Consider the following 25,369-nt stretch of genomic DNA (forward strand, 5'->3'; position numbering starts at 1 on the left):
TCTCACTTGCAGCTGCCAGAAATGGATCAAAGATGGCCACTATCCAAAATATAGCCTAAACCAGTGGTTCCCAAACTCTGGTCTTTCATCTATTTTGTACTTCAGCTCCCAGAGTTTCTGACCCTTAGTCTAGCTGGCTGGGATTTCTGGGAGGTAAAGTCCAAAATGCCTGGAGGGATGAGAACCATCATCCTGTGTGGTTCAAATCCTGCAGAGGATCATATCACAAAAGAAGAGGATCAGGTATCAGTCATATTTGTAATAACAAGCAAAGAGAAAGGACTATTGATTCTGTAGTTGAAAGCTCTGGCATGCTGCCAATTGGAATAAAAAAATTTCATATGAAGACTATCCTGAAATCAGCTAAACTAGATATTCTGAATGCAAATATTCCATTGATCATTAAATTAATTAGCCCTTTGGAAAGGGCATGTTCAGTGTTACAGTTACGATGAACCAATTATAGCGTTAAAGTGTTAAAGAGCTGAAGTGAATCAACTGCCAGTGAACTAAATACAATGAGGCGCTGTCCAGCCTGTTTCTCATCAGGCAGTCTGGCTGCAACTTTATGGGGCTCAACAAAGGTCCTTTTATTATCCAGCACACCAAGGACCTTGAATTCTAATAATTGCCAGGTCAAAATTGATTCAAACACATCATGTCTTGGACCAGTGTAACACTAAATGGAAAGAAGTTTGGGAATTCCTATCTATAGCACTAGACAGTAAATAAAGACTTGTGCTCTATTATTTTAATAGTTTTTAAATAGTGTTACATTCAAGAATGTATTTTTCACTGCTTCCCCTTTAAGATAATAAATTTAATCTCCTCACCTCTGCAACAATGTTAACTTGTCAGAAGATCCTACAATTTATCCATGGGCACCAATATTTGGCTATTATTTATTGCCTTTGAAATTGTCAATCACCACCATAATCCATCAGCACCATTATGATTTTTCTGAACAGCACACCACTTACAAAGCTCATGCAACTCAACAAGTTGTAGGCCACTCATGCACCACCAAAGAATTTTACCAAAGCTCTGTTTTTGCCTAAATAATTCAGAGGCAGATGGCTAACAGAAAGCATAACAAAATCATCAGTATTCTCCCCTAGGGAAAAACCTTCCTTCAAAATTCAACTCTTATCTGCTAGGAGCCACCCTCAGCTTGCTGGCCATGCGGTTCTCTCCTTAAGTTTGGTCTGGACTGTCCTTGGCATCTTGACATTTTAGGATAAGTTCCATGTTCTCTGTTCTTGCTCTTTTCCCATCGCCTGCAATTCTGCATCCCACGCTGACCCTGCCAACTGGCTGGCTCCCTGAGTTCACTATGGCTAGCCTCTATGTCATCTTTCTCTCTGTCTTGGGCCTCAGTTTTCTGCACTGATTCCCATTTCCCCACAGCGTTTTTCTTTTCTCTTAAACACAACTCTTCTTTGACTGTTGAGATGTCACTGGTACATAGCTCTTTTTTATCCATCTGGAAGGACACTTGGTCTTTGCTGCAAGATTTTGGAAAGTTTTGGCTGTACTTCCCACAGCTCCACTGCCCTCTCTCTTTCCTCCAGTTAGGTCTTCTACTAAAGGCTCTGGATTCTCCTTCAACACTGGTACGCATTTCTGCTGGCATCTCCACAGTCTTGAAGTGCAATTGCAAGCCAGGGCCTCGCAAAGATGACTTCTCCCCTCGTGTCCTCTCTCTCTTGCTGTGGTGATGGAAGGTAATAGGCGGTCTCGCTATTTTGTCAGATTCATTTCTCACTGGAACAGTGTTTATCATTCCCTGAGGATGTTCTGAGTCTGCTGGTGGCAGCTCCTTCTCTGCATCCATGGCATTCTCTGTAATGGTTCCATGCTCATATTGAGGGTCACCTGAAGACTGAGAAAAAGAGATAACATGATGAAAGGCAGAAAACACATGCACTCAGCATAGTCTGATCCCCAGGCTATGATACCAAGAGGTAAAATCCTGGTGTCACCAAATGAGTATTGAAGTCTAGACTAAACCCTTCAGACTTTGTATGCTGCAAAATGCTGCTAGGAATAATACTGTACAGATACAGAGTACTTAAAAAAATCGCCAAAGATATAAATAGCAGTCACCTCTTGCAATACAAGACAGGGTACATCAGCTACTCTCCTAGCAAAGAAAATCAACTGCTCTTGTACTGTGAAAAGATTTCTCAATTTTATCATTTTCCCCTAATACCAATCATCAAATTATCATCTCTGTAGTCCCAATGATCCCACTAACCTTTTGCAGGCTAATGAAGTACCGATTTCGCTCTGCCTCAGGATTAATGATGCCTCCTTTTGCTTGTTGTCTCTGATAGATCAGGTGTAGTTGCTCTCTGTGCAGCAGTGTCTGTGTGTCAGGTTGATATACTTCCTATGGGGAAAAGAAATGTTTTCTAGCAAGAGTTGAGTTTTCTGTCTCTGTGCTACAAATTTGTTATATGCTTATTTAAGCAAGACATGCAAGAGCCACTGGTTCTGCCCCCAGAAGGGCAAACTGTTTTGGAATTGTACAAATAATTATATCTGTAAGCACTGAAAAAAACACAAAATTCAATGCATCAAGGCTAGTTAAATCTACTACATAGTGTGTACTGAAAACAAGATAGCAAAAGGAAAGGTAGGAGAGGGGGAAAGGTCCCCTTTTTGGCCTGTGAATGTTCTGGCACTTGTTTTCTCTTAATCAGATTACAATCTTTCCTCTGGATTCAGGGGGTTAGCGGCGGAGGACCCTCACAAATATGGAAAATTGGCAAATAATGGGTGGGAACTAGCATGTACTCATGTGCGCGTACATTTCCCCTCCAAAGCCTCAAACAGCTCTAGCAAGCTGTTTGATGTGCTGGAAGGGCATGGGAGCACGTGCTGGCTGCTTCTTCTTTCCCTCCCAAGGCTTGAAAGAAGTCAGGGGACCTCTCTCAAACCTTGGGAGGGAAGGGAAAAGGGTACTTTGGCTGCATCTGCCTTCAGTACCAAGGCTTGGGAGAAGTCGGGGGGCCTCTGTCAAACCTTGGGAGGGAAGGGAAAAGAGTGCACTGGCCCTGTCCCCCTTCCCTCCCAAGACTTGGGAGAAGTCCAGGGACCTCTCTCAGACCTTGGGAGGGAAGGAAGGAGGGCGCTTTGGCCACATCCCTCTTCAGTCCAAGGCTTCAGGGAGCTCAATTATTCACAAGTCCCTAGCTGTGAGCGTGCACCTTCCTGGCTTTTCTGTCACTCACAGGGGAAAAGCCTGGGGGGGGGGGGGCAGGATGGAGAGAGAGGAGTGCACACGCACACACCTAGGGACTCGTGAATTATCGAATCCGTGAATTCGGGGGGACAACTGTACATTTCTTGGCAATGGATTAACATTCAGGTAAATTTTTCAGTACTCAAACCACAATCATCCACAATTCACAAAAGCACAGAGCACCATGTATGCTAAAACTAAGGGGCAAAACAGACTGCCACTCTGGAGCAGAGTCCTGTCATCCTTTTCTTCGCTGGCTTGGGACTGTGGCAACCACATACTGTGGCCCTGATCTGGCGCTCTGCCGGCACTAAAAAGAATGGCAAAATGCTGCTCCTTTTAGCGCGAGCAAAAAGGTGTTCTCACTGCTATGGCAGTGGCTTCTCAGTGCTCCTTTGCCACAGCATGTCTAAACGCTGCACCAACAGAGTGCTGTAACGGCTCTGCCATATTGTTTGGGGCGAGGCGTCAAAATGCCACGCTTCCACACTGGCCCTTCAAGACAGTTTGTTTAGCCCCTTAGTTACATGTGGCCCTCCATACTTATTACAATAAGCATCATTCTTCAAGTTTGCTACACTGGCTTGGGCTGATGATAGTTGCAGTCCAGCTGCATATGCAAGCCAGGCATTCCTCAAACTTGATGCATGTTGTAATCTGGAAAATATCAAGAACACTGTTTAAGAGCTTCTAGGTAGCCCTGATTAGTAACAAAGAATACTGGAAATAGAGGAAGCATCCCTTAGAGTAGAGCTGGGTAATTTCACAAAAACCTGGGGGAAATTTCACCCCAAACTCCCACAGGCCACATTCCCCCCATCCCCCAGCAAGCTGAAATGGTTTTCCTCTGCAATCCCTCTACAAATGGTAACAGGAAGTCACTTCTAATTGCCATTTTGAGAGGAACTGCAAACTATGGGGTTCTGTAGTGCTTGATGGGGGACAGTGGAGGTATTGTAGCACATTTTCTCATGGGCAAAGCTTGAGGGGGGTTTGTGCATGGCTTTTTTGATGAAATTGCACAGAAATCACACATTTTAAAAAATGGGAGGATTGGAAGACTAGCACATGGCTTCATGGACTACAAAAGTCAGATTCAGGGGACACATGTTTCCCACCCATGCTTTAGCAGGAGGTGAGATGCTCTGAGAAGTTTATTTTGAATGCTCTCTCACCATTGGTTGTTGAGGTGGTGGCGCTGTTTGCAGTGTTTCAAGGTCATACACCAGAGGCCCCCGGCACACAGGACATGGCACATCATCTTCCTGTACAGAAAAAAGTTAATAAAAAATTTAGATATGGATTAAGACATTACTGACTACACAGTCTACAATTTCTCTGATTTAGTAAGCAGCAATTTTCCTTTTTAAAAAAGTCCTCTTCCTTTACCAGTTAAGGTCACTGTTATTAGCAAAAGAATTGTGACACATCACTCAAGTGTTACTGGCATAGCCTGGATCCTGAGCAAAACGCAATGCTTTTTATGAACTACATTAATTGCCTGGCAGAGATTTTAGCCATTAAAGCTTTCTTCTTTTCAGATGCTATTAGATCTGCACTTAGGGCGGAAAAACTAAATGCATAGATATAGGATGGGGGACTGAATGAAACTACATGTGAAAGGGATCTGGGAGTCCAAGTAGACCACAAGTTGAACATGAGTCAACAGTGCGACACAGCAGCTAAAAAGGCCAATGCAATTTTAGGCTACATCAATAAAAGTATACTGTCTAGATCAAGGGAAGTAATAGTGCCACTATATTCTGCTCTGGTCAGGCCCCACCTGGAATATTGTGTCCAGTTCTTGGCACTACAACTTAAAAAGAATGTGGAGAAACTGGAGCATGTCCAAAGGAGAGCGACTAAAATGGTGAAGGGTCTGGAAGCCATGCCCTACGAGGAACGACTTAAGGAGCTGGGGATGTTTAGCCTGGAGAAGAGAAGGTTAAGAGGTGATATGATAGCCCTGTTTAAATATTTGAAGGTATGTCATATTGAGGAGGGAGCAAGCTTGTTTTCTGCTGCTCCAGAGACTAGGACCCAGAACAATGGATGCAAGCTACAGCAAAAGAGATTCCACCTCAACATTAGGAAGAACTTCCTGACAGTAAGGGCTGTTCGACAGTGGAACAAACTCCCTCGGAGTGTAGTGGAGTCTCCTTCTTTAGAGGTCTTCAAACAGAGGCTGGATGGCCATCTGTCGGGGATGCTTTGATTTGGATTTCCTGCATGGCAGGGGGTTGGACTGGATGGCCCTTGCGGTCTCTTCCAACTCTATTATTCTATGATCTTCTTGACACAGCAAGAGCTTATATCAAAACCAGTAAAAAACAAAACAAACTAACAAAAAATGAGTTGGAAGATCAGAGCTGGGAATACTGTCAAAAACTATTCTATTGGTTGGGAGATTATTTTGTTTCCTGAGAAACTAACATGTATATAGAAAAACACTGCTACATAAGAAGTAAAGTAATCAGTATATCTTCTTCTCCCCTTTCCACCATACAGATAGGCTTCTGGTCCACTCCCTTTCCCACCACACAGGTTGGATTGTGATCCACCCATAATATTTTCTATGTGGTTACTGGCATGCATGATCTTCAGTACACAGCTCCTTTATACTGGAGCTGCAAAATCCACCTCTATCTGTAGAACCCTAAAGTGTAGTAACTGGAGCAAGAGTTTATTGTTTATCTCTCAAGATAAACATCAGATTTTTGAATTTACTCATTGGCTATAGCTTTGTTCTTATTAAACAAAAGAACCCACAAACGAGTACAGTGGGCCTTGGTATCTGCTGGGGTTTGGTTCCAGGACCTCCTGTGGAGACCAAAATCAGTGGATGTTCAAGTCCCATTAAACACAACGGCCTAGTAAATATGTCTTGCTTCTATAAAATGGCAAAATTAAGGTTTTCTTTTTGGTATTTATATTTTCTTTGGAATATTTACAAGCTGTGGATGGTTGAATTTGTGGATAAAGAATCCCTGAATACGGAGGGCTGACTGTACAAATATATGACACTGAACAATGGGAAGCTGATTTCTATCTAGCCTGGAAAATGTTCTCCATGTATTATGATGCCATAATCTCAAAGATTACTCCAAACTCAGAAATCATTCCTGAGCAAAACAGCCAGAGAACTGGTAAAAACAATTGCAGTAAATAAAGAAAGTGCTATTACCTCTTTTGGCAGAGGAGCCAATGTTTGTAATCTTTCTTTCCTCTGTGCACATTTCTCCTCTTCCATATGCTGTGTATAACTGGCAAGGCAATATGAGTGGAAGTAATGGTAACATGGCGTCTTAGTGAAGGCTTCATTTTCCTGTACAGTGGAAGGGGGCAGAATATTATGAATATACAGTATTACCTCAAATACTGTGTGGTTTGAAATATATGTCACAAAGTGTGTTACTTCTAGAGTCTCAGTTCTCCCTCTGCAGTATGAGGATAATGCTTTGGATGTAAAACACATGTATTGTTCTGAATATGAACAGGGGTGTCTCATTTCTGTTGTAGCAAATTGCTCCTTTCCTTGAAAAGATCAATCTAATTGGTTGCTCCAGAATGACATACAGTGATATACCAAGATGGGGGAAGATGAATGTTTTAAGGTGTTCTGATAATTCTGAGTTCATAACCCTTGCAAGTTAGATAAAACCTCTAACTGCTGTAAGAAGACTGATTGGCATACCTCTGCATTCTTTACAACTGTTCTTTTCTTTGGGCTTTGGCCATCAATGCCTTGACAATTTTATAAATTCTTCAGCAGCTCCAAAGGCCAGAATATTACGCACTTTCCAGTCAGAAAAGATTACATTTACAATGTTTCTGACAAATAAAAAGAGTGAGCATCCTTGACAAGAATTGTAATATTTTATTATGGTGAAATGAATAGTTATCTTGGAAAGAACTTTTATACACTGGGAAAATAAAGATGTAAAATATAATCACTTATAATTTTAGCTAGGCTTAAGGCTTAAAATTTTTACCAAGCTGGTGGAGAGCAACATTTCATGGAACTATGGAATCTCCCTACCCTCCACCCCAAAAAGCTGTGAAGACCTGGGAGGGACCTTAGTTATTGCTGCTTACTGGCGGGGAGAGTAAGAGAGGAGGAGGTCATTTAGATGATGAAAATGCAGCGGGTCCTATGGCGGGGGGGGGGGGGGGATAAAGGTGTAATCCAGATAAGAGAGCACCCTTCTTTTCCTTCCTCTCAAAGCCCTGAGCATCCATGTCTTCACTATCTAAATGACTTCCCCACCCACTGCTAAGAAGTGACCCCTCCTGGGGTTTGACAGGTGCTGGGGGAGGTTTTGGATTGGATGCAATTAGTGAATAATTCCCTGCACCCCATCTAAAGAAACAAATTTCACACTTACATGTGTGCTATGTCACTAACAGGATGCTGCTCACAGGATGCTTCAAGACAATATAACATCTATTCATTTGTCACATGTCATCAAATCCAATCAGGTTTTGTATCTCACCACCATGCAGAGTTTACCTGGCTTTTTATAGTTCTTCCAGCTATAAAATCCTATGTGATGCTCTCTCATGGATCACCATAGATGTACAAAAGGCTCTGTTACAGATTTCCTTCTTGAGTAAACCCCATCATCACCTTATATCTTGGCCTCAGAGGGAGCGATCAGGCAGACCCAGCAACATCAGGGACTGCCTGAAGGAAGAGGCTCCTCCCTCTTTTAACTGTCATCTTGGCCTGAGAGGGAGCGATCAGGCAGACCCAGCAACATCAGGGACTGCCTGAAGGAAGAGGCCCCTCCCTCTTTAACTGTCATCTTGGCCTGAGAGGGAGCGATCAGGCAGACCCAGCAACATCAGGGACTGCCAGAAGGAAGAGGCTCCTCCCTCTTTTAACTGTCATCTTGGCCTGAGAGGGAGCGATCAGGCAGACCCAGCAACATCAGGGACTGCCTGAAGGAAGAGGCTCCTCCCTCTTTTAACTGTCATCTTGGCCTGAGAGGGAGCGATCAGGCAGACCCAGCAACATCAGGGACTGCCTGAAGGAAGAGGCTCCTCCCTCTTTTAACTGTCATCTTGGCCTGAGAGGGAGCGATCAGGCAGACCCAGCAACATCAGGGACTGCCTGAAGGAAGAGGCCCCTCCCTCCTTAACTGTCATCTTGGCCTGAGAGGGAGCGATCAGGCAGACCCAGCAACATCAGGGACTGCCTGAAGGACGAGATTTCTCCCTCCTTTAACTGTCACCTTGTATTTTGTATTGTATTACAATTTTTACTGTACACCGCTATGATCATCGCGGAATAGTGGTCTATAAATAAAACGTATTATTATTATTATTATTATTATTATTATTATATCACTGTTGTCAATTTCACTAGTTCTCAAATGGTTAGAACAAGAAAGCAATCCAGTATCTACTTACTTGAAAGCCATACAGGCAAATCACACATTGGCCATGTGGGATGTTGTTGTCAGTGAGGATTTCCTTTCCCTTCTATGAAGAGATGGAGAGCCAATATATCATTTCACATATGGTCAGGCATTCAAAATAAATTGGTCTCTCTGTTTTTCTGTTTTCTTACCTCTATAAGTTCATATAACATAGGTGTACCAAGTCGGGCCTTAGTAAGACTTCGCAGTGTCTGTGAAATCCTAGAATGATGACAAAAAAGGGGTATGAATAGAACTATTTTGATAAATGTTTAGAGGGTTTAGAGGGCAACACTTAAAGAATTGGCTAAACCAGCCAATTACAACAAGATGAACATCAATAAAATTTCAGCTGAATAGTCCACTACTTCAAGTTGTGTTCCACCTTCTATTTCTGAACATGTTGAAAAAAAGTGGTATGATGCCAACTGGTAAGTAATGTGCCCCTTGCTCAGACTAGTGCTGCTGTGTGAATGATCTTGTGATGGTTGTCTGGCAGTGGAATATGACCCATGAAAAGGTGTAGTTATTTCCTAATTTGGACTATGGCAACAGCAATTTAGAATTATTCACTTTTTCAGGGAACACTTTAGAAGGACAGGAAATCTCAAGATATTTGTCCAATGTCCATATTGATACCCAAGGATTAAAAAACTAGACCTTGTTTTCAATTAAGACAATACATTTTGATATTATCTCCCTCTTCTCTTGGTTGATTAAACACTTCTCTCTTTCAGAAAAGGGATTTCTATTTTCCATAACGTTACAAACCTACAGCGCTTTATAAATAAATCTTAATAATAATAATAATAATAATAAGGAGACTTTCTGCTGTGCTTTCTGCAACCGGACTTGTTTATCTCAGGTTGGCCTTTTTAGTCATCAACGCGCTTGTAGAAAGCACGGGATGAGTCCTTCCTGAATCTTTGTTCGCGAAGAAAAGTCAGAGAGAATAATAATAGCTAGGCATTTTTGGCTGTCAACTCTGCAGCCTGGGCATAAACCAATAAAGTACAGAATATAACCTATAGAGTATAGCATATAAAATATAACAGAGGTTCAGAAATCTAGATGCATTAGAGTGGGTATATGTATCAGTGAGAAATTGGCAACAGCTTAAGTCTTGGAAAATGCCTGCTCAAATATCAATGAAATATGACTGAGAATAACCTTACACTGTGGATGTGAGCAGATGTGACCGGTAGTAACCTTTAGCAGGTGTAGTGTGCTCAACTGTAACTAGGATAAGAGGACCTCCAGTAGATTTGACTAAGGATAACCTCATAGCTGGTGCTATGATGGTTGATGTAATCCAGACAGACAGCAGCTAAAGACTTCTAGTGGACCACAACCAGGATTATAGTTAAAGATCTTTGTTTTGACTGGATATCACAAACATGGGAACTGTCAGCATCTTCATTTTAATTTGATTGGATAACTGACAACCTGGGCAAGGATAAGGAGAGAATAAAAAGAGCCAAGATAGAGCTACAGATCAGACTGTTATTTGGGCATGTCTCCACTGATGAAGACTGTGGTCCTTGATAGTTGGGCTGTTACTGAGAGACGGTACTGGTGAGACATTTATCTAGGTTATGCTGAAATAGATGTATGTTCCATTATAGATGCCTGTTAAGATGCATATAGAAGATACTGTTAAGATTTAACAGTGCTCAAGGAGATTAACACTTGAATGCCTGTGTTATCAGAAGTGACTGTTTAGAGAAGGGTAGTGCCTCAACAGATTAGACCAGTGGTTCTCAACCTTCCTAATGCCATGACCCTTTAATACAGTTCCTCATTTTGTGGTGATCCCCAATCATAGGGGAATGGTCTCGGTTCCTAAAACCATTGGAAATATGTGTTTTCTGATGGTCTTAGGTGACCCCTGTGAAAGGGTCATTCGACCCCCAAAGGGGTCACGAACCACAGTTTGAGAACCACTGGATTAGACTGTATTCTTTGATTGTTATGGATATGATACAAGGGCAGAATTCTGTACATGTGAAAGCCTTTATGAAATATCTGTATAATGCCTTAACAGACACTATAGATCATATGAAAGAATGTGATGACGATGGATATATGGCTGAATTATATTGTTTAAGATGGTAATATTCATGTATGTGTTAACCATTACAACAGTTGCAAAGAGATAAAGGTTCACTCCTTATGAAAGTGAAATATCCTAATGGCCATCTTATATAATGTAAGGAAGGCATGATGCCTTACAAGTAACTTAATAAGATGAAGGTAAACACCGATAAATTGACATGTTTGTGTTCCTCCCTCTGAGGAATGTACATGTTTGTGTATTTATGAATACATATAATAAATAGCCTATATTACCCCAGAGCCTGCTCATTTCCCATAAATACCCTGAGAATCCAATATTTAAGAATACTTAAGACGAGTATTGATGTTAATTTGGCCTGTTTGGTATAACTACCATCATGAAGTAGGCACTCTGGTAGCTAAAAGGTGATGATGTAACCCTAAACAGAATCCAGATTAGCTGACAAGTCACAATAACACTCAATCCCTCAATTTTAAGAGACAGGGTTGGGGTTTGTTTTTACATTGTAGCACAGCAATAAACCAAAAGGTTTATGTTGTATATATGACTACAATATACAGTCCTATAAGGTATCTTCCTTCTCTTCCTCTCAATATCAGTACGACAGTAACAGCTTGAGCCCTCTCTGCCATAGTACAGTTGCAAATCTAAAAAAAGCGTTAACTAATGGATAATTCTCATAATATAATGTGGGCAAAACAAGATTATGTGATTAGAATTACTCCTTCCAAAGAAAGTCTGTAATAGAGGAAAATAATGTTATTTTAGTCTCTGCACTAAATAGTAACACTGAATGTTCTCCACATACTCCACTTACTTCCCAATCTGCTCATCTGACAGCCCGCGGGGATTTCGAATAGTTATTTTTGGCACTTCATTTGGATACTAAAATAAATAAATAAATAAATAAATAAATAAGTTAAAACAAATAGTATAATCATATATTATGGCAAAATGGCAATAAAGGGAGTATTTGGTTTTACCTGAACCGGCACAGACAGGACAAGAACAAAGCAGACATACTGAGAATCCTGATCATCTGCAGTTGCTGGATGTAAGGTGATGGAGATTTCCCAGGGGTCAGACCTACGGTTGGAGTAAAATTCAAGTGAGGGTCAGTTATCAGAAGAGCACTAACAAATGGAAGATCAAACACAACAATGACACAGGTATATGCTATTCCTTCCTTTCTCAGACTGAAGAAAAAGTAAATAGAGACTTTGCAAAGACGTATGTTCTTACCATGATTCTATCTATCTATCTATCTATCTATCTATCTATCTATCTATCTCCCACCCTTTCCCCAAAACCGGGACTCAGGGCAGCTCACAACATTAAAAAACAGTAGAGTTAAAAGCATACAAAATAGTACATTAAAATTGAATTAAATTATTACAATCTTAAAACATGTTACATATTAAAATAATAAAATGCTAAAAATACTTTAAAACAATACAACACCATCTCACACTTTAAAAACTTTCTGTTTTAAAAGCTTATCTAAACAGATAGGTCTTAACTTACTGGTGGAAGGATAACAAGGAAGGGGCCATTTGGGTCTCCCTGAGAAGGGAGTTCCACTGTCTAAGGGCAGTCACACAAAAGGCCCTCTCTCATGTCGCCACCAACTGTCGAGTAATGGTGGTGGGATGGAGAGAAGAGCCTCTCCTGAGGATCGCAGAGGCTGGGCCAGTTCATATACAGAGATATGGTCTGCCAAACAGCCTGGACCTGAGCCATGTAGGGCTTTATATTACAGGTGAAGAATCCTTTAAGCCAAATCTAGCCTATGGAGACTTCTACAGTTTCACCTCACTCAGCTTCACAAAATAGTGTTTTTTTTAAAGAAAATGTTCTTGGACATACAAGCAGGTATTGCTGATGTATGTGGGTGTATAACAGTGGCCTGTTACAGACTGCCAAAATAAAGCTGCTTCAGGTCTCTTTGGAGGTAAGCTATTTAAATGATGCATGGGTCCTAAGAGTCTGGAAGTCACACCAAAGCCACACTCCATTCCTAAGCACTGGAGGGCAGCTTTGGTGCAGCTTCCGGATTCTTAGGATGCATGCATCATTTAAATAGCATACCTTCAAAGAGACCTGAAGCAGCTTTATTTTGGCAGTCTGTAACAGGCCAGTGTGAGGTGGTCTTGCCCACTTTTTCTTTGGGCCCACCCACTTTTCGCATGCAGCCACAGGTTAGCCCTGAGTAAATGTAGCCCAGCAGCCATCTGTCTGAAAAAGGCTTCCCACCTGTATTTCATATCTAAGGACAAGCAACATATCTGACAATAATGCAAATACCTGTCATTTCCTTTAGTCACCTGTAGCTCATCCAAGTAGATAGACTCTAAGACTTCCACCTCTGAAGGCAAAACCCTGAAGACAAAGAAATGTTACAAACAGGCTCATCTTCTCAGATCTCCCTATCTAGATAGCAAAGCATTACTGGAGCAAGCAGGTTCTACATAATTATTCCAATGGGAATTGGTCTTAGAGAGAAAAAGACACCATGCAATCTTACTCCCTGCTCCCAAACAAACAAACATGAACTGGAACAATTTATTGGCTACGTTGTTACTACTTCTAATGATAATGTCTAATTAACAAATTGTAAGCCGCTCTGATAGCCTTTTGGCTGAAGAGTGGGGTATAAATAAATTATTATTATTACTATTACTATTATTATTAATAATAATAAAATCCACAGCTTTTAACCACTCCCCCAATCACATGAAATCCCATATCACTGTGTAGCTTTAAAACATATACTTTTCTCTTGATTCTACAGCTTTTGAAACATAGCTTTGTACAATCATGCAGCAACAGGCATAATCACAACTGTTGATATTGGTAAAGAGAGACACGCATGGAACTGGTTTATAAAATATGTAAGAAATGGCTATATAGTGGGCCCTGGTACCTGGTCAGCTTTGGTTCCAGGACATCCCCATGGATACCAAAATCCATCGGTGCTCAAGTCCCATTATAGACTATGGGGAAGTAAAATGATTTTAAAAAATGGCAAAATCAAGATTTGCTTTTTGGAACACACACACATACATATATACTATTTTCAAACCGTGGATAATTGGATCCATGGATAGAGGGATGACTGTATCTATGTCTTAGCTACTAGAGCAGCTGAATGTTAGGAGACCTCAGGGTCAGCATATATGATTTTAGAAAGAGAAGTCTTCAAATAAGGGAAACCATTTTTGTTATCCACAGAAACAAATCAACCGAAAACAAAAACAGTTTTGGCAAGACCCCTGGCAGCATTTCAGAAGAAGAAGGAAAAACGGTGGCCCCAATGCTGCAGACTTGTTACTAGGGATGGAGAGGGGTTAATATTCCTACTCCTCCGGTCACTAGATTCGGTAATTTATTTTTCTGTTCCAGTCCTCAGTACCTAGAATGCCAAGAAATGTCATTTTTCTCTCCCTCTTTCCTTTTTAAAACAACTTTATCTGATGAAGAAGCCATAGGAGCTTCGAAAGCTTGCATCATGTTATAATGTGCATTTTGGTCAGCCCCATAAAGGTACCACTGTTTTGTGGATTTTGGATGTTATTGTACATTAAAAGGTGACCAGATGTCACATCCACAAAGGAGGACAAGGCATCACAAAAATGAAGGACCTTCCAGAAAAAGAGGGCATGATCCAATAAAAGCTCAAAACACTCAGCAGAAATATAAATCCATGCTTCTTAGCTATGCTAAAAGTGAAGAACACTTGGGAATTCCTCCTAGACAGAAGGCTGAAATATAGGGCACATCCTGGAAAAGGAGAACACATCTGGTCACCCTGTACTTTGCGATATATAGCCAACACGGCTTCCCTGGCTATGTTTCCTTTTCCTTGGTTGGTCGTAACAAACAAAGTAAAGTTCTACAAGCCCTCCCTCCAGTCCATCTGCCTTGGTCCAGGCCTCGGAGGTAGAGAGGAACTGATGAACCTCTTACCCTCTCCCTCCACCACTCCCTTCTCCTTCTGTGTCATGTCTTTTTAGATTGTAAGCCCGAGGGCAGGGAACCGTCTAACTAAAAAGATTGCATGTACAGCGCAGTGTAAATTTACAGCGCTTCATAAATAAAGGTTAATAATAATAATAATAATAATAATAATAATAATAATAATAATATAGTTAGTCCTCCCTATCCATGGATTTAAATTTTTAAATTATATAAAAATTCCAAAAAAGCAAACCTTGATTTTGCCATGGTTACATAAGGGACACCATTTTACTACGCCATTGTATTTAATGGGACTTGAACACCCAAGAATTCTGGTATCCACAAGGAGTCCTGCAACCAAATCCCAGCAGACACCAAGGGCCTGCTGTAAAGCCATGTCTTATAGATTTTATAAACCAGTTCCATTCATGTCTCTCTTTACCAATACCAACAACTGTGATTATGCCTGTTGCAGCATGATTGTACAAAGCTTTGGTTCAAGAGCCATAGGATAAAGAGAACATTACATACTTTTTAAAGCTATCACAGCAATGTGGGGTTTGCTTTTTTTATTGAAATAAATGTAAACGTACATACAAAAATGGTACATAATTGGTATATTATTGAATGTATATAATAAATTGACTTCCTCTTCAATATAAGTCTTACACAGTTTCTTTATAGTTATCAATATCCTTAATACTCTACCTTAACCACTTATTTTCCTTCATTTACAAATTAAATTTATTCTACCCTCTTGAAAAACAAATATATCTATCTTGTCCTTTCCTTTATTATCTTATTTTCTCCATTCTCTACGTCTTCTGCTTTCTAATTTCTTAATAATTCAGTAGGTCGTTCTTGATTCCAAATAAGTCATGCCACCATTGAAGAATGGAGACCATTCTTCTTCTAGTCTATTTTTTGGTTTATTGTTAATCAAGCATGTTAATCTCTCTAGTTCTCTTAGCTCTTGTCCTTTTATTGCCCATTTTTCTATGGGCGAGACTTCTTTATTTTTCCAATCTTTAGCTATCATTATTCTGGCTGGTGTTATAAGATAAAAGATTACCCTCCAATGTTTCCTTTCAACCTTTTCTTTCATGATTGATGTTATATTTAACAGGTATAATTCAGGAACCATTTCAAATTGGATTTTAAATACCAGTATATTCTGAATTTGCCCATGTATCTCACATGACCACCACATATGATGCATAGAGAGATCTTGTAATTTATAGATTCTTTTTAGTTCTGCCGGTGTTAAATGCCACCTGTTGGATATGTTCATGTAATTTCCCTTAAGATCTTGTGAAGCTGTAAAGTTATTTGTTCTTTGCCATGCTTTCTGCCAATCTTCATATAGTATTACATGGCCGATATCTCTTGCCCATTTTATCATACTTTCCTTAATCGTTTCTTTTTCCATAGTTCTAGTCAATAATATTTTGTATGTATTAGATATTTTTTTCTTACCAGGTTTCCACCATAATTCATCTAGTTGATTTGCATTTTTTCCTATCCCATCTTTCCTGATGTCTTCTATGTATTTCCTCTTAATTTGTGTATATGTAAACCAATGTACTGTTTTACCTTCCTGTATTAATTCCTCTCTGCTTTATTTGAACATTACTGTTTTTGTCTAGCTTTGTTAACTCTTTATAAGTTAACCACTTTGAATTATCCTTCCACCTGTCCTAAAAAAAAGCCTCTTGCGTTGAGTGCCAGAGGGGTATTTTATTGTAGATTTATTTTTATTTTTAACCATATCTTCAAAAGGCCTTTCCTGATAGTATCTTTGTAGAAATCCTTATTGGTTTATTGCTTATTATACCAGAGGCATGCATGCCAGCCATGTCTCATGGGGGGTTTCATATGTTTGGGGAACTGGTCAAAAGCTACACATACCAAGGGCTCATTGTACAAGCCTTGCACAAGTAAACAAAAGAAGACAAAGAAAAAGACCTGAGCAAGCTTATATAAAGGCTTTCTTGGGTCTTCTTCTTCTCTCTCTCTCTCTTCATATATATATATATATATATATATATACACACACACACATATATACACACACACACACACAGAAGACCTGAGCATATATCTATGTACATTTCTATCTATACAGAAAAGAAGACCTGTATATAACCTGTTTATAACCTAATATATTAGCTTGCTCAGGTCTTCTTCTCTCTCCCTCTCTCTCTCTATTTTTCTATATAGGTATATACAGATATGTAGATATAAGAAGACCTGACCATATATTTATATCTACATACCTATATAGATATATATGAAGAAGATCTGAGCAAGCTAATATATGTATAAACAGAGGAAGATTTGAGCAAGCTAATATATATATATATATATATATATATACACAGAAGATTTAAGCAAGCTTATATAGAGTGTGTTTGTGTGTATAATATTAGCTTGCTCTCAGGTCTTCTTCTCTCTCTCTCCTTCTATATATATATGTGTGTGTGTAAGACCTGAGCAAGGTAATATATATATATTATATACGTATAATATATATATAATATATATGTAAGCCCTGAGCAAGCATCCTCTTCTTCTTTTGTTTACTTATGTAAGGCTTGTACAGAGAGCGAGAGCGAGAAGGAAAGGGAGAGAGCTCGGTTCGTGACCGGCTGCTGCCCGGTGTCCCTGGGGGCGCCCAGCCGCCCTCTCACCGGTCTTCCTCCCCTGGCTCCGCCGCCGCCGTGGCCGCTGCCTCCTCTCCTCCTGCGGCCGCCGCCATCTTGTCTCTCCAGAAAGGAAGGCGGGGCGGCCGAGCGAAGTCCACTTCCGGGCCGGGCGTTGCTAGGCAACCTCCGGGCGACGCCATTTTCTGGAGCCTTCTCCTCCCGTCCTCCTCTTCTTCTTCTTCTTCTTCTTCCCGAAGGGAGGAGTGTCGTCGTCGTCGCCCTTTGCCAAGACCCGGAGGCGGCGTAAGCCATGGAGGCCCGGCGGATGGGGGCCAGGGGATGGGAGGAAGCGCTCAGGCCGGTCCACACTGGAGGAATAACCCGGTTTGGCACCGCTTTCACTGCCTTGGGGTACAGACCCTGTGGGCTGAGAGGAAGGGATTTCCATGTTAATAATAGATTGCACAGATTAACATGGAAACCACTCCTCCCCACCCAGGGTCACGCAGTATACATATATATACACCCCCCACTCTCTTCCATGAAGAAACTCTTCCAGAACATGGCCTCCCTCATAGCCTGCACAACCAACCCACAGACAACTATGGATGCTACAACCCCTAGTTGCATCAAGCCCTAGGGCTGGCCCCTCTCTCCCTGGCCCCATTTCACACCAGACAGGAGCCTCAGCCAGGCTTTGTCACACTAAGGTTACTCCCTTGGAAAAAACATCATTGAAACTAAAATCCGTACAATGAATATTATACAATGCATGATTCCATACATATATTCTATATTCCATTACAACTTACCTGAATATCTGTTGCATGCCAGAGCCATTTCCCCTTCTGTTCCCTCCAAAGGCTCAGTTCCTCTCCTGGAGGTAATCTTCCCTCTTCTTTCCTCAATACTTTCTCAATCAGTTCTTTCCAGATTCCACCAGAGTCACTTCTTTTCCATAATCCCTTCTTTTGTACTTCCAGTCCGCTTGTCAATTGATCATTAATCGCTAATTTCCCTTGATACCACTCCTCCAACTGCAGTTATTTTCGTTTTGAGTATAATTAATCTTGCTGCTGTAATCAAATTTGTTATCAAATCTTTCCCCCCTTTTTTCCCATTTCTCTGAGTTACATAACGATAACAATACTATATTCGGACTCCCGTCTGCTAATGCTACTCCTAAATCCTGATTCCCATAGACCACTCTGAATGTCATGCTCATAGTTGCAACATAAACAACTAGCACAGTTAAAATTATACCTTCAGGTCACAGTTTTCATATGTACAACCAGATGTATTTACTTATACATAGTGAAGAATTGGCTGATATGTGATGTTTTTTCAAGATTTTTTAAAAATATTTTTTTAATTTAATTTTTTAAAAAATGTAAAATTTTTGTAATTTGAAATTTTAATTTTAAAAAACCCTGCGGCCTCTCCTTTCTCCTCCCTCTGAGCTCCACCCCAATCCCACCATCTCTTAAAGCATTTTAAAGGGAGGCAGATTAATGCCATGGGCCATTTCAGCCAAAAGGTAGGTACTGTACTTGAAGAGAGGTGGTGACACCCCCCTCCCCTTTAAGGTGTCACTTGGTGTGGTCCCCACCCGCTTAGTGACAGCACTGTTTTCTAATCTCTTACTTGGATGGATCTAGATGGAGTTTACTTCTGAGAAGACGATTGCACAATCATATACAGTTGCCCCTCTGTTTTCACAGACTTCAGAGCCACGACCCTCGCTTACTCGCAAGGAGCAAATGGAGAGGGTTAAAATGGGGAGCGTGCCTGCAGCCGCTCACAAGCACCCCCTCATTCAATCCTATGGGACTTGAATATCTACGAGTTTCCATTTTCACAGGGGAATCCGGAACAGATCCCCCATGAAAACGGAGGGCTGACCGTAGTCAAAACAAAGGAATCTTGTGGGGCATACACTTAAAGCGTTTAAGACTAAAGCATTATTCTTTTCCCCCTCCTTCTATTGCTGCTTTTACTCCTTCTGTTTTTCAGATTAAATGCTAACACAACTATTTATTTCACAGCAACAAATCCCAGTTAGCTTAGTGTGATTGTCTGTTCCTCCATGGCAGCCCTCTTCAAGTTGCTTGTAGTGGGAGCAATTATATGATTGCAGCTGTCCATCGGCTTGTTAGGAAAGAAACTCAGGCCTCCTGATGTAGGTATTGAAGGGGAGTCAGCCCTAGAGACTGCCTCAGCCATCATGGCAATAGTGGTCTCATGGGCAACCTCTCCTATAAAACCTTGTTCTGAACAAGTATCCCTTCACTGTGAGGCAGAAGTATTTGTCAGGCTCTCCGAAGAGCAGTATGACAGGGCTCTGCACAAAAAAAGTGGCAGGCAGCAGAAGGGGCCATCTTGATGGTGGGGTATATGTACAATTTGCCATCTCAAAATCTACTATCTATTGATGTATGAATGAATGCCAGCAAGAGGGTAGCACAGAAAAGGGCAAAATTGTAAACAGCTGAATTTCTGCATTTTCAGGTTAACACCCATTCGTCTTCCCACATTCCTATCATGGAGCGGTATCATGTGTTGGAGATGATTGGAGAAGGCTCTTTTGGAAGGGTATATAAAGGACGCCGTAAATACAGCACACAGGTAAGGGCAGAATGGAAGAGTGGGATGGTCATCAACAGCGAGACGACGTAAGAAATGCAGTAGGTGTTAATACATAATTCATCTTTCAGGCAGAGAAATAGGACATGTTTTCAGCTCCCCTCCTGCTTTTCTTTTCTTTTTTAAAACTTTGACAGATAGTGGCCTTGAAGTTTATCCCCAAAGTGGGCCGGTCACAGAAAGAACTGAAGAATTTACAGCGAGAGATTGAGATCATGAGGGGGCTTCATCATCCCAATATTGTCCAGATGCTTGACAGTTTTGACACTGATAAAGAGGTGAGATATTTGCTTGAATGGAGATGAGGCAAGGAGTGTACATAGCAGACCATAAGGAAAGATCTAAAAAGGTGCTTCATTTTGCTCAGCAAATTTCATGATGTATGGTGTTTCAGTTGTGAGGTCTTAGCAGGAGTGGACCAGGCACTAGCAATTTTGATGACAGCTGCCTAAATTACAAACCTTTTCCTGATGGCTAGATTGCCATGTTAGGCCTATTGGCTCATAAGGCTGCATCTGGCACTTATCCTGCATCACAGTGGCATTGTCCCAAATAGCCACCTATGAGTTTTGACCACTCCCTAGGTATCATTGCCAGTTAAGTCATCAGAATGTGTTCATACCTGTTGAACTCTTCTTTTGAACAGTGGAGATGCACTAGTTATAGTATTGCCCCTTCCTATTGCTATCATTGGTCTTCTGGTCTGATTTTCATCTTCCAGGTGGTGGTAGTGACAGATTATGCTGAGGGGGAACTCTTTCAGATCCTTGAGGATGATGGGAATTTGCCTGAGGATCAGGTAAGTGATCTAAAGGGAGACAGTGGCCAAGCGGGCATTTGGACAAGCAGACCAATATCAAAAGTAATAGCATGTACATTGGCCACATCCTGCTAGGCCATGAGTCCTCACCTGTGAACTTGGTATAAGTCTTTTGGATTTCCTAGATAATGATCAAGGTGTCATAATGGTAGAGATGGACAAATGTTGTCCTGGTTCTCACAAAACAAAAAGGAAGATTCTGGAAACCTAGAACTGTAAGTCTTACTTTGATTCCAAGAATGATACTAAAACATATGAAATTATTAGATCTGTTATTATTTTGATGATAATGTAGTAATTAGTATAAAGTAAGTGTTTTTTTTTCTAAGTGTCAAGGTCACAAATTCTTTCTCAGGTTCAGGTTATTGCCTCCCAGTTAGTCTCAGCACTGTATTACCTGCACTCCCATCGGATCCTCCACCGTGACATGAAACCTCAAAACATCTTATTGGGAAAAGAGGGTGTAATCAAACTCTGTGACTTTGGGTAAGTACTGTAAGATCTTCCATTTCCTATTTTTAAAGTTGTGGAAGCTGAAAGATCTCAGTTGTTTTCATTCTTTTCTGTAAAGGTTTGCCCGTGCAATGAGTATTCACACCATGGTACTGACATCTATCAAAGGAACACCACTGTATATGTCTCCTGAATTAGTAGAGGAGAAGCCCTATGATCACACAGCTGACCTGTGGTCAGTGGGATGCATCCTGTATGAACTGTATGTGGGGACTCCCCCCTTCTACACTAACAGCATCTTCCAATTGGTCAGCCTGATCATCAAGGACCCTATCAAGTGGCCAGAAAACATGAGCCCTCACTTCAAGGTAGTTTCTATTTACAAATCTTTTGAATTCCATGCAGAGAGTTCAGGGCGCATTTATATGCACAAAGTCCTTATTTTGATTTCAGTATATAAGAATAATTCCTGATAGATCTGCTCAGGGTTAACCATGAAGCATTTTGCTGCAGGGATTTATAATTTTGAGTTTCTCATGGCTAAGTCTCACTTGTATCTGCTACATCATACTGTATGTACTTGTGGTCTGAATTCATTCTCTCCCAGGAAACACGATATCTTTATGTGGATTTCACATATGCTGCTTAATCTTACTCTCCCACTGTCAGTGTCTGATAATCTGTTATATTTTTTTAAAAAAAACTCCCTAATTACAAGATGTTTTCGTAATGCTGTTTGTCTCATGTAAATCTGGGCATATAGAATTCAACACAGAATTCAGATTCTGAGATATATTTTGACTCTTGAGAATCCAAATAGGTATGTTTAAATATGAAACAGTGTTCTAGTTCCTTTGGTTCTAGAAAGGAATTTGAAAAGGGTGCCCGTAGTGGCAAACATTCCCATCCTGGTCAGTTTCCTCATCGTTTCAACCCCATTGCCACCATCTCAATGTTTCTATGGCCTTATAACTCAGATCTCTCAACATTAGCTTTTAACATAGGTTTGGTGACACTGAACCATAAAGCACAAGCTCTTAGAATCTTAGAGTTGGAAGGGCCATTTAGTCCAACCCTCTGTCATGAAGGAATACAGCGTGCCCTCAGCTTACGCAGGGGATCCATTCCGGCCCCCCCCCTGCGTAAACCGAATTCCGTGCATGCTCAAGCCCCATTGGAATGAATGGGGCTTGTGCATGTGGTGGAGTGGTGGTGCGATGATGCATGTGCACACGCCCCATTCTTTCCATAGCACTCCTGCCCTCCCAACAGTTCAAAGTTTCAATTACTTCAGTAGGTCCAAATGTATGTATCTCTTCAACATCTTAGAGCTATGACTGGGAGAAACATGTACTCACTAAGAGAGATGCTTTGATTAAAAAAATACTTTCTAGCAGCATTGATTGAGCAGTCTAGTTTTTTAAGGCACAGTATACAATCAGGGATTCAGTATTATTATTTCTTCCTACTGCAGTTTTGAAAGATAGAAACCTAAACACAGGGGAAAAGTTAACATTCTCAGGTTATTATATGTAGGGTTGGATTAAAGAGACTCACATTCACAGCAAAGGAGGTGCATCGCTCTGATGCTCTTCTGCTTAAATTAGTAGATAAGATTGTAAGAAGGCTGTGGTTACTGTCTGGATATAGAAGTGATCATCTTTCATCTTTTTGTAGAGTTTCTTGCAAGGTTTGCTAATGAAGGACCCTCGCGAGCGTTTGTCCTGGCCAGAGTTGCTATATCACCCCTTCATTGCTGGGCAAGTCACTGGTAAGCATTGACTCTTACCCATTTCTGCCATTTCTCCCCAATCTGTCTTTTGCATGAACTGAACTGACTACTCCATACAAATCTGCTTCCTGACCTGGACCCTCTCTTGCAGTGATTGATGACACAGCAGATCAGAGCATAATTAACCCCTTCACCAGCAAATTGCCCCCTGATTTACAAGCTTTGAAAGAGCAGCAGGCACATTCACTTGCCCCTCACAGTGGTGAGTCAAAAATCTTGAGAAAGGCACGGCAGAAGATGGCCCAGGAAGCTCGGAGAAAGGTGAGAGTCATGTAACACTGTCCCTGCAAATTCCTTTGTGGGTTGATGGGCACAGTCCATTTTACATTCCAGTCTGATCATCTGATGTTTGGCCTTTTACAGGAGAGGGGGAAACCCAAGGCTTCACTTAAAGTAGTAGTTGTCAAAGAGAGTGAAGTGTACCCACATAAAACCTGCCTTGCTGAGACAAATGGTAGCAGAGAGCATCAAGAACTTCCTGACATTGGAGAATGTAAGCCCCATGCTTTAGGAGGAAAAGGAACAGAGTGGGAGCAAAAGGATCCCCTCTCCAAACTTCGGTAAGGATAAGAAGCAGAGGTTGGAGATAGCATGATAAGGATGAGGAGTATAGGGTGGATGCTAGTCTGGCTTCAGTTTCTAATCCCCCTTCTTTATGGGCAGAGAAAACTTGATTACACAGGATTATGAACATGAGTTCCCAGAAATACAGCCAAGAAGTTGCAGAACAGAGACCCGAGCAAGATGCAGCATTGATACTGTTGATCTAGAAACTGAGGTGAGAATATAGCTAGATAGCACAATCCTTTGCTAAAAAGTAAGGAAGTTATTCTGTGTTCTCTTGATCATTGTGGTCTTCATTGGTCTTCATGCTTGCTCTTTAGGAGATAGATAGTGATGAAGAGTGGCAACACCTTATAGATGCCACAAATCCCTCACAGATGCAGCTGAGTGCCCCACTGAATCTTTTGAGAGACCCCGCATTTGTTCAACGGGTCAAGGTCCGGCTCAAGGATTCTGGTCAGCAGGTGAGTTGCATACAAAGCCATAAAATTCATACTGTGTTCTGTGGCTAGTCTTTCAGAAGCTAAGATAAAAATCTTATAATGATACACACTGATAGAAATATTCTTCAATTGTAAGATTTGCTTTGGTCATTTAGATAGTATTTGCAGGGATAAGACAATCCATAGATGGATACTGGAGGAATGAAGAATGAAAGAAAACCTTATGAACTGATAGGGTGTAGAGGAACTGATGTACAAAGTAGGGATGTGACATATAGATGAGCCCTCCATACAGAATGAAGTTAGGGATAGTAATGTTGTGTAAAGATGTAGTTGAAGACAAAGTGATAGTGGAACCAGTGGTTTGCAAGTTTCTGCCGTATTTTATGATTTGAGCTGGTGGTGGGGAATACAGTTACCTCTGGCAGAGTTCTCAGCCTGTATTTACATGAGTTGTATATTAATGTACATTGGTCTTTTCTTTTTCTACAGGTCTTGGAGGGTATGCTTGAGGGAGCATCCCATCTTCGTCTTGCCCTCCATGTCATCAGCAATTTGTTAGGTACCCACTGCGACTCTGAGTTGCTGTGTTTGTTCTGCAATGACATAGGACTGTCACAGTTCCTGGTACAGCTAGTGGGAAGCATTCTGGAGAGTTTTAACGTCAAACAGGTAGTGACTCCTTGAGATAAAAAGTTGTATTCTGAAATATTAAAGCATCTAGGTGAATTGCAGTTAGTTCTTTTGTGCTTGTATCTATAGTACAGTCGTTCCTCCGGATTGGGGGGGATCCGTTCCAGACCCACCCACCCATGGCAAGTATGAAATTTTGCAAATATTTAAGTTCCATTGTTCCCAGTGGCAGCACCATTGTGGACAATGGGACTTGAATATTTCCTTCCTTACCTCCTTCCTGGGAAAGTCACACGGCCCAGAAAATGGTGGGGCCAGCTGCTGCAATGCCGCACCAGCTGAGGAAAGGCTGCATGGCCAGGGAAATGGCCACGTCAGCTGGATGAAGGCCTTGCCTTGGCCAATGTGGCCTTCTTCCAGCCAGCACAGTCTTTCCTCAGCCGGAGCAAGGTCGCACCAGCCGGGAAAACTATAATGCCACCTGGGGGAAGGCCACACCAGCCAGAAGAAGGTCTTGCCTCGGTTGGCGTGGCCTTCTGGCCATCACAGCCTTGCCTTGGTCGGAGCAAGGCCGCACTGGCCAGGAAAGCAGCATGCCGGCAGGGACAAGACCACGTCGTCTGGAAGATGGCTTTACCTCGGCCAGGGTGGCTTTCTTCTGAGGGTTTACCTCAG

The 25,369-nt window shown here is 41.3% G+C and overlaps 2 protein-coding genes across 4 annotated transcripts in view; one reads left to right on the forward strand and one right to left on the reverse strand.

Moving 5' to 3' along the window:
- Nucleotides 1-883: 883 nt before the first annotated feature.
- RNF25 (ring finger protein 25) lies at nt 884-17,483 on the reverse strand. The gene is made up of 10 exons (XM_089520399.1): nt 17,392-17,483; nt 13,049-13,123; nt 11,728-11,830; nt 11,562-11,629; nt 8,820-8,889; nt 8,660-8,731; nt 6,432-6,572; nt 4,423-4,512; nt 2,258-2,392; nt 884-1,882 (listed from the first exon to the last, which is right to left on the reverse strand). Exons 1-10 carry the CDS (start codon nt 17,457-17,459, stop codon nt 1,154-1,156), a joined length of 1,551 nt encoding a protein of 516 aa, XP_089376525.1. The 5' UTR covers nt 17,460-17,483; the 3' UTR covers nt 884-1,153.
- The window catches only part of STK36 (serine/threonine kinase 36), a 40,543-nt gene continuing 26,955 nt past the window's right edge, over nt 11,782-25,369 (forward strand). Inside the window, exons 1-12 of one of the 3 annotated variants that reach the window (XM_089520394.1) lie at nt 11,782-11,913; nt 19,855-19,971; nt 20,127-20,267; nt 20,711-20,788; nt 21,165-21,295; nt 21,381-21,630; nt 22,940-23,033; nt 23,146-23,315; nt 23,418-23,614; nt 23,718-23,832; nt 23,939-24,082; nt 24,554-24,733. In XM_089520394.1, the coding sequence (XP_089376520.1) occupies nt 11,905-11,913; nt 19,855-19,971; nt 20,127-20,267; nt 20,711-20,788; nt 21,165-21,295; nt 21,381-21,630; nt 22,940-23,033; nt 23,146-23,315; nt 23,418-23,614; nt 23,718-23,832; nt 23,939-24,082; nt 24,554-24,733 (1,626 nt within the window). In that variant the 5' untranslated portion in view covers nt 11,782-11,904. Of the gene's footprint in view, nt 11,914-17,589; nt 17,731-19,854; nt 19,972-20,126; nt 20,268-20,710; nt 20,789-21,164; nt 21,296-21,380; nt 21,631-22,939; nt 23,034-23,145; nt 23,316-23,417; nt 23,615-23,717; nt 23,833-23,938; nt 24,083-24,553; nt 24,734-25,369 lie in introns of those variants that run through there. The other 2 variants (XM_089520395.1, XM_089520393.1) reach the window with 2 other exon arrangements.

This window comes from Sceloporus occidentalis, unplaced genomic scaffold (genome assembly GCF_023333645.1).
Source record: "Sceloporus occidentalis isolate IW3139 unplaced genomic scaffold, rSceOcc1.0.p SCAF_4, whole genome shotgun sequence".
NCBI classification, from domain to species: domain Eukaryota; kingdom Metazoa; phylum Chordata; class Lepidosauria; order Squamata; family Phrynosomatidae; genus Sceloporus; species Sceloporus occidentalis.

What these genes read in the sequence shown, in the direction of transcription:
- RNF25 (XM_089520399.1), bottom strand. Translation starts at nt 17,459, where the DNA reads ATGGCGGCGGCCGCAGGAGGAGAGGAGGCAGCGGCCACGGCGGCGGCG. An exon ending in GAGCCAGGGGAGGAAGACCG is followed by an intron (nt 13,124 to 17,391) that starts GTGAGAGGGCGG and finishes CTTTGTCTTCAG; the next exon opens with GGTTTTGCCTTCAGAGGTGG. An exon ending in TCAGATGAGCAGATTGGGAA is followed by an intron (nt 8,890 to 11,561) that starts GTAAGTGGAGTA and finishes TCATCATTCTAG; the next exon opens with GATTTCACAGACACTGCGAA.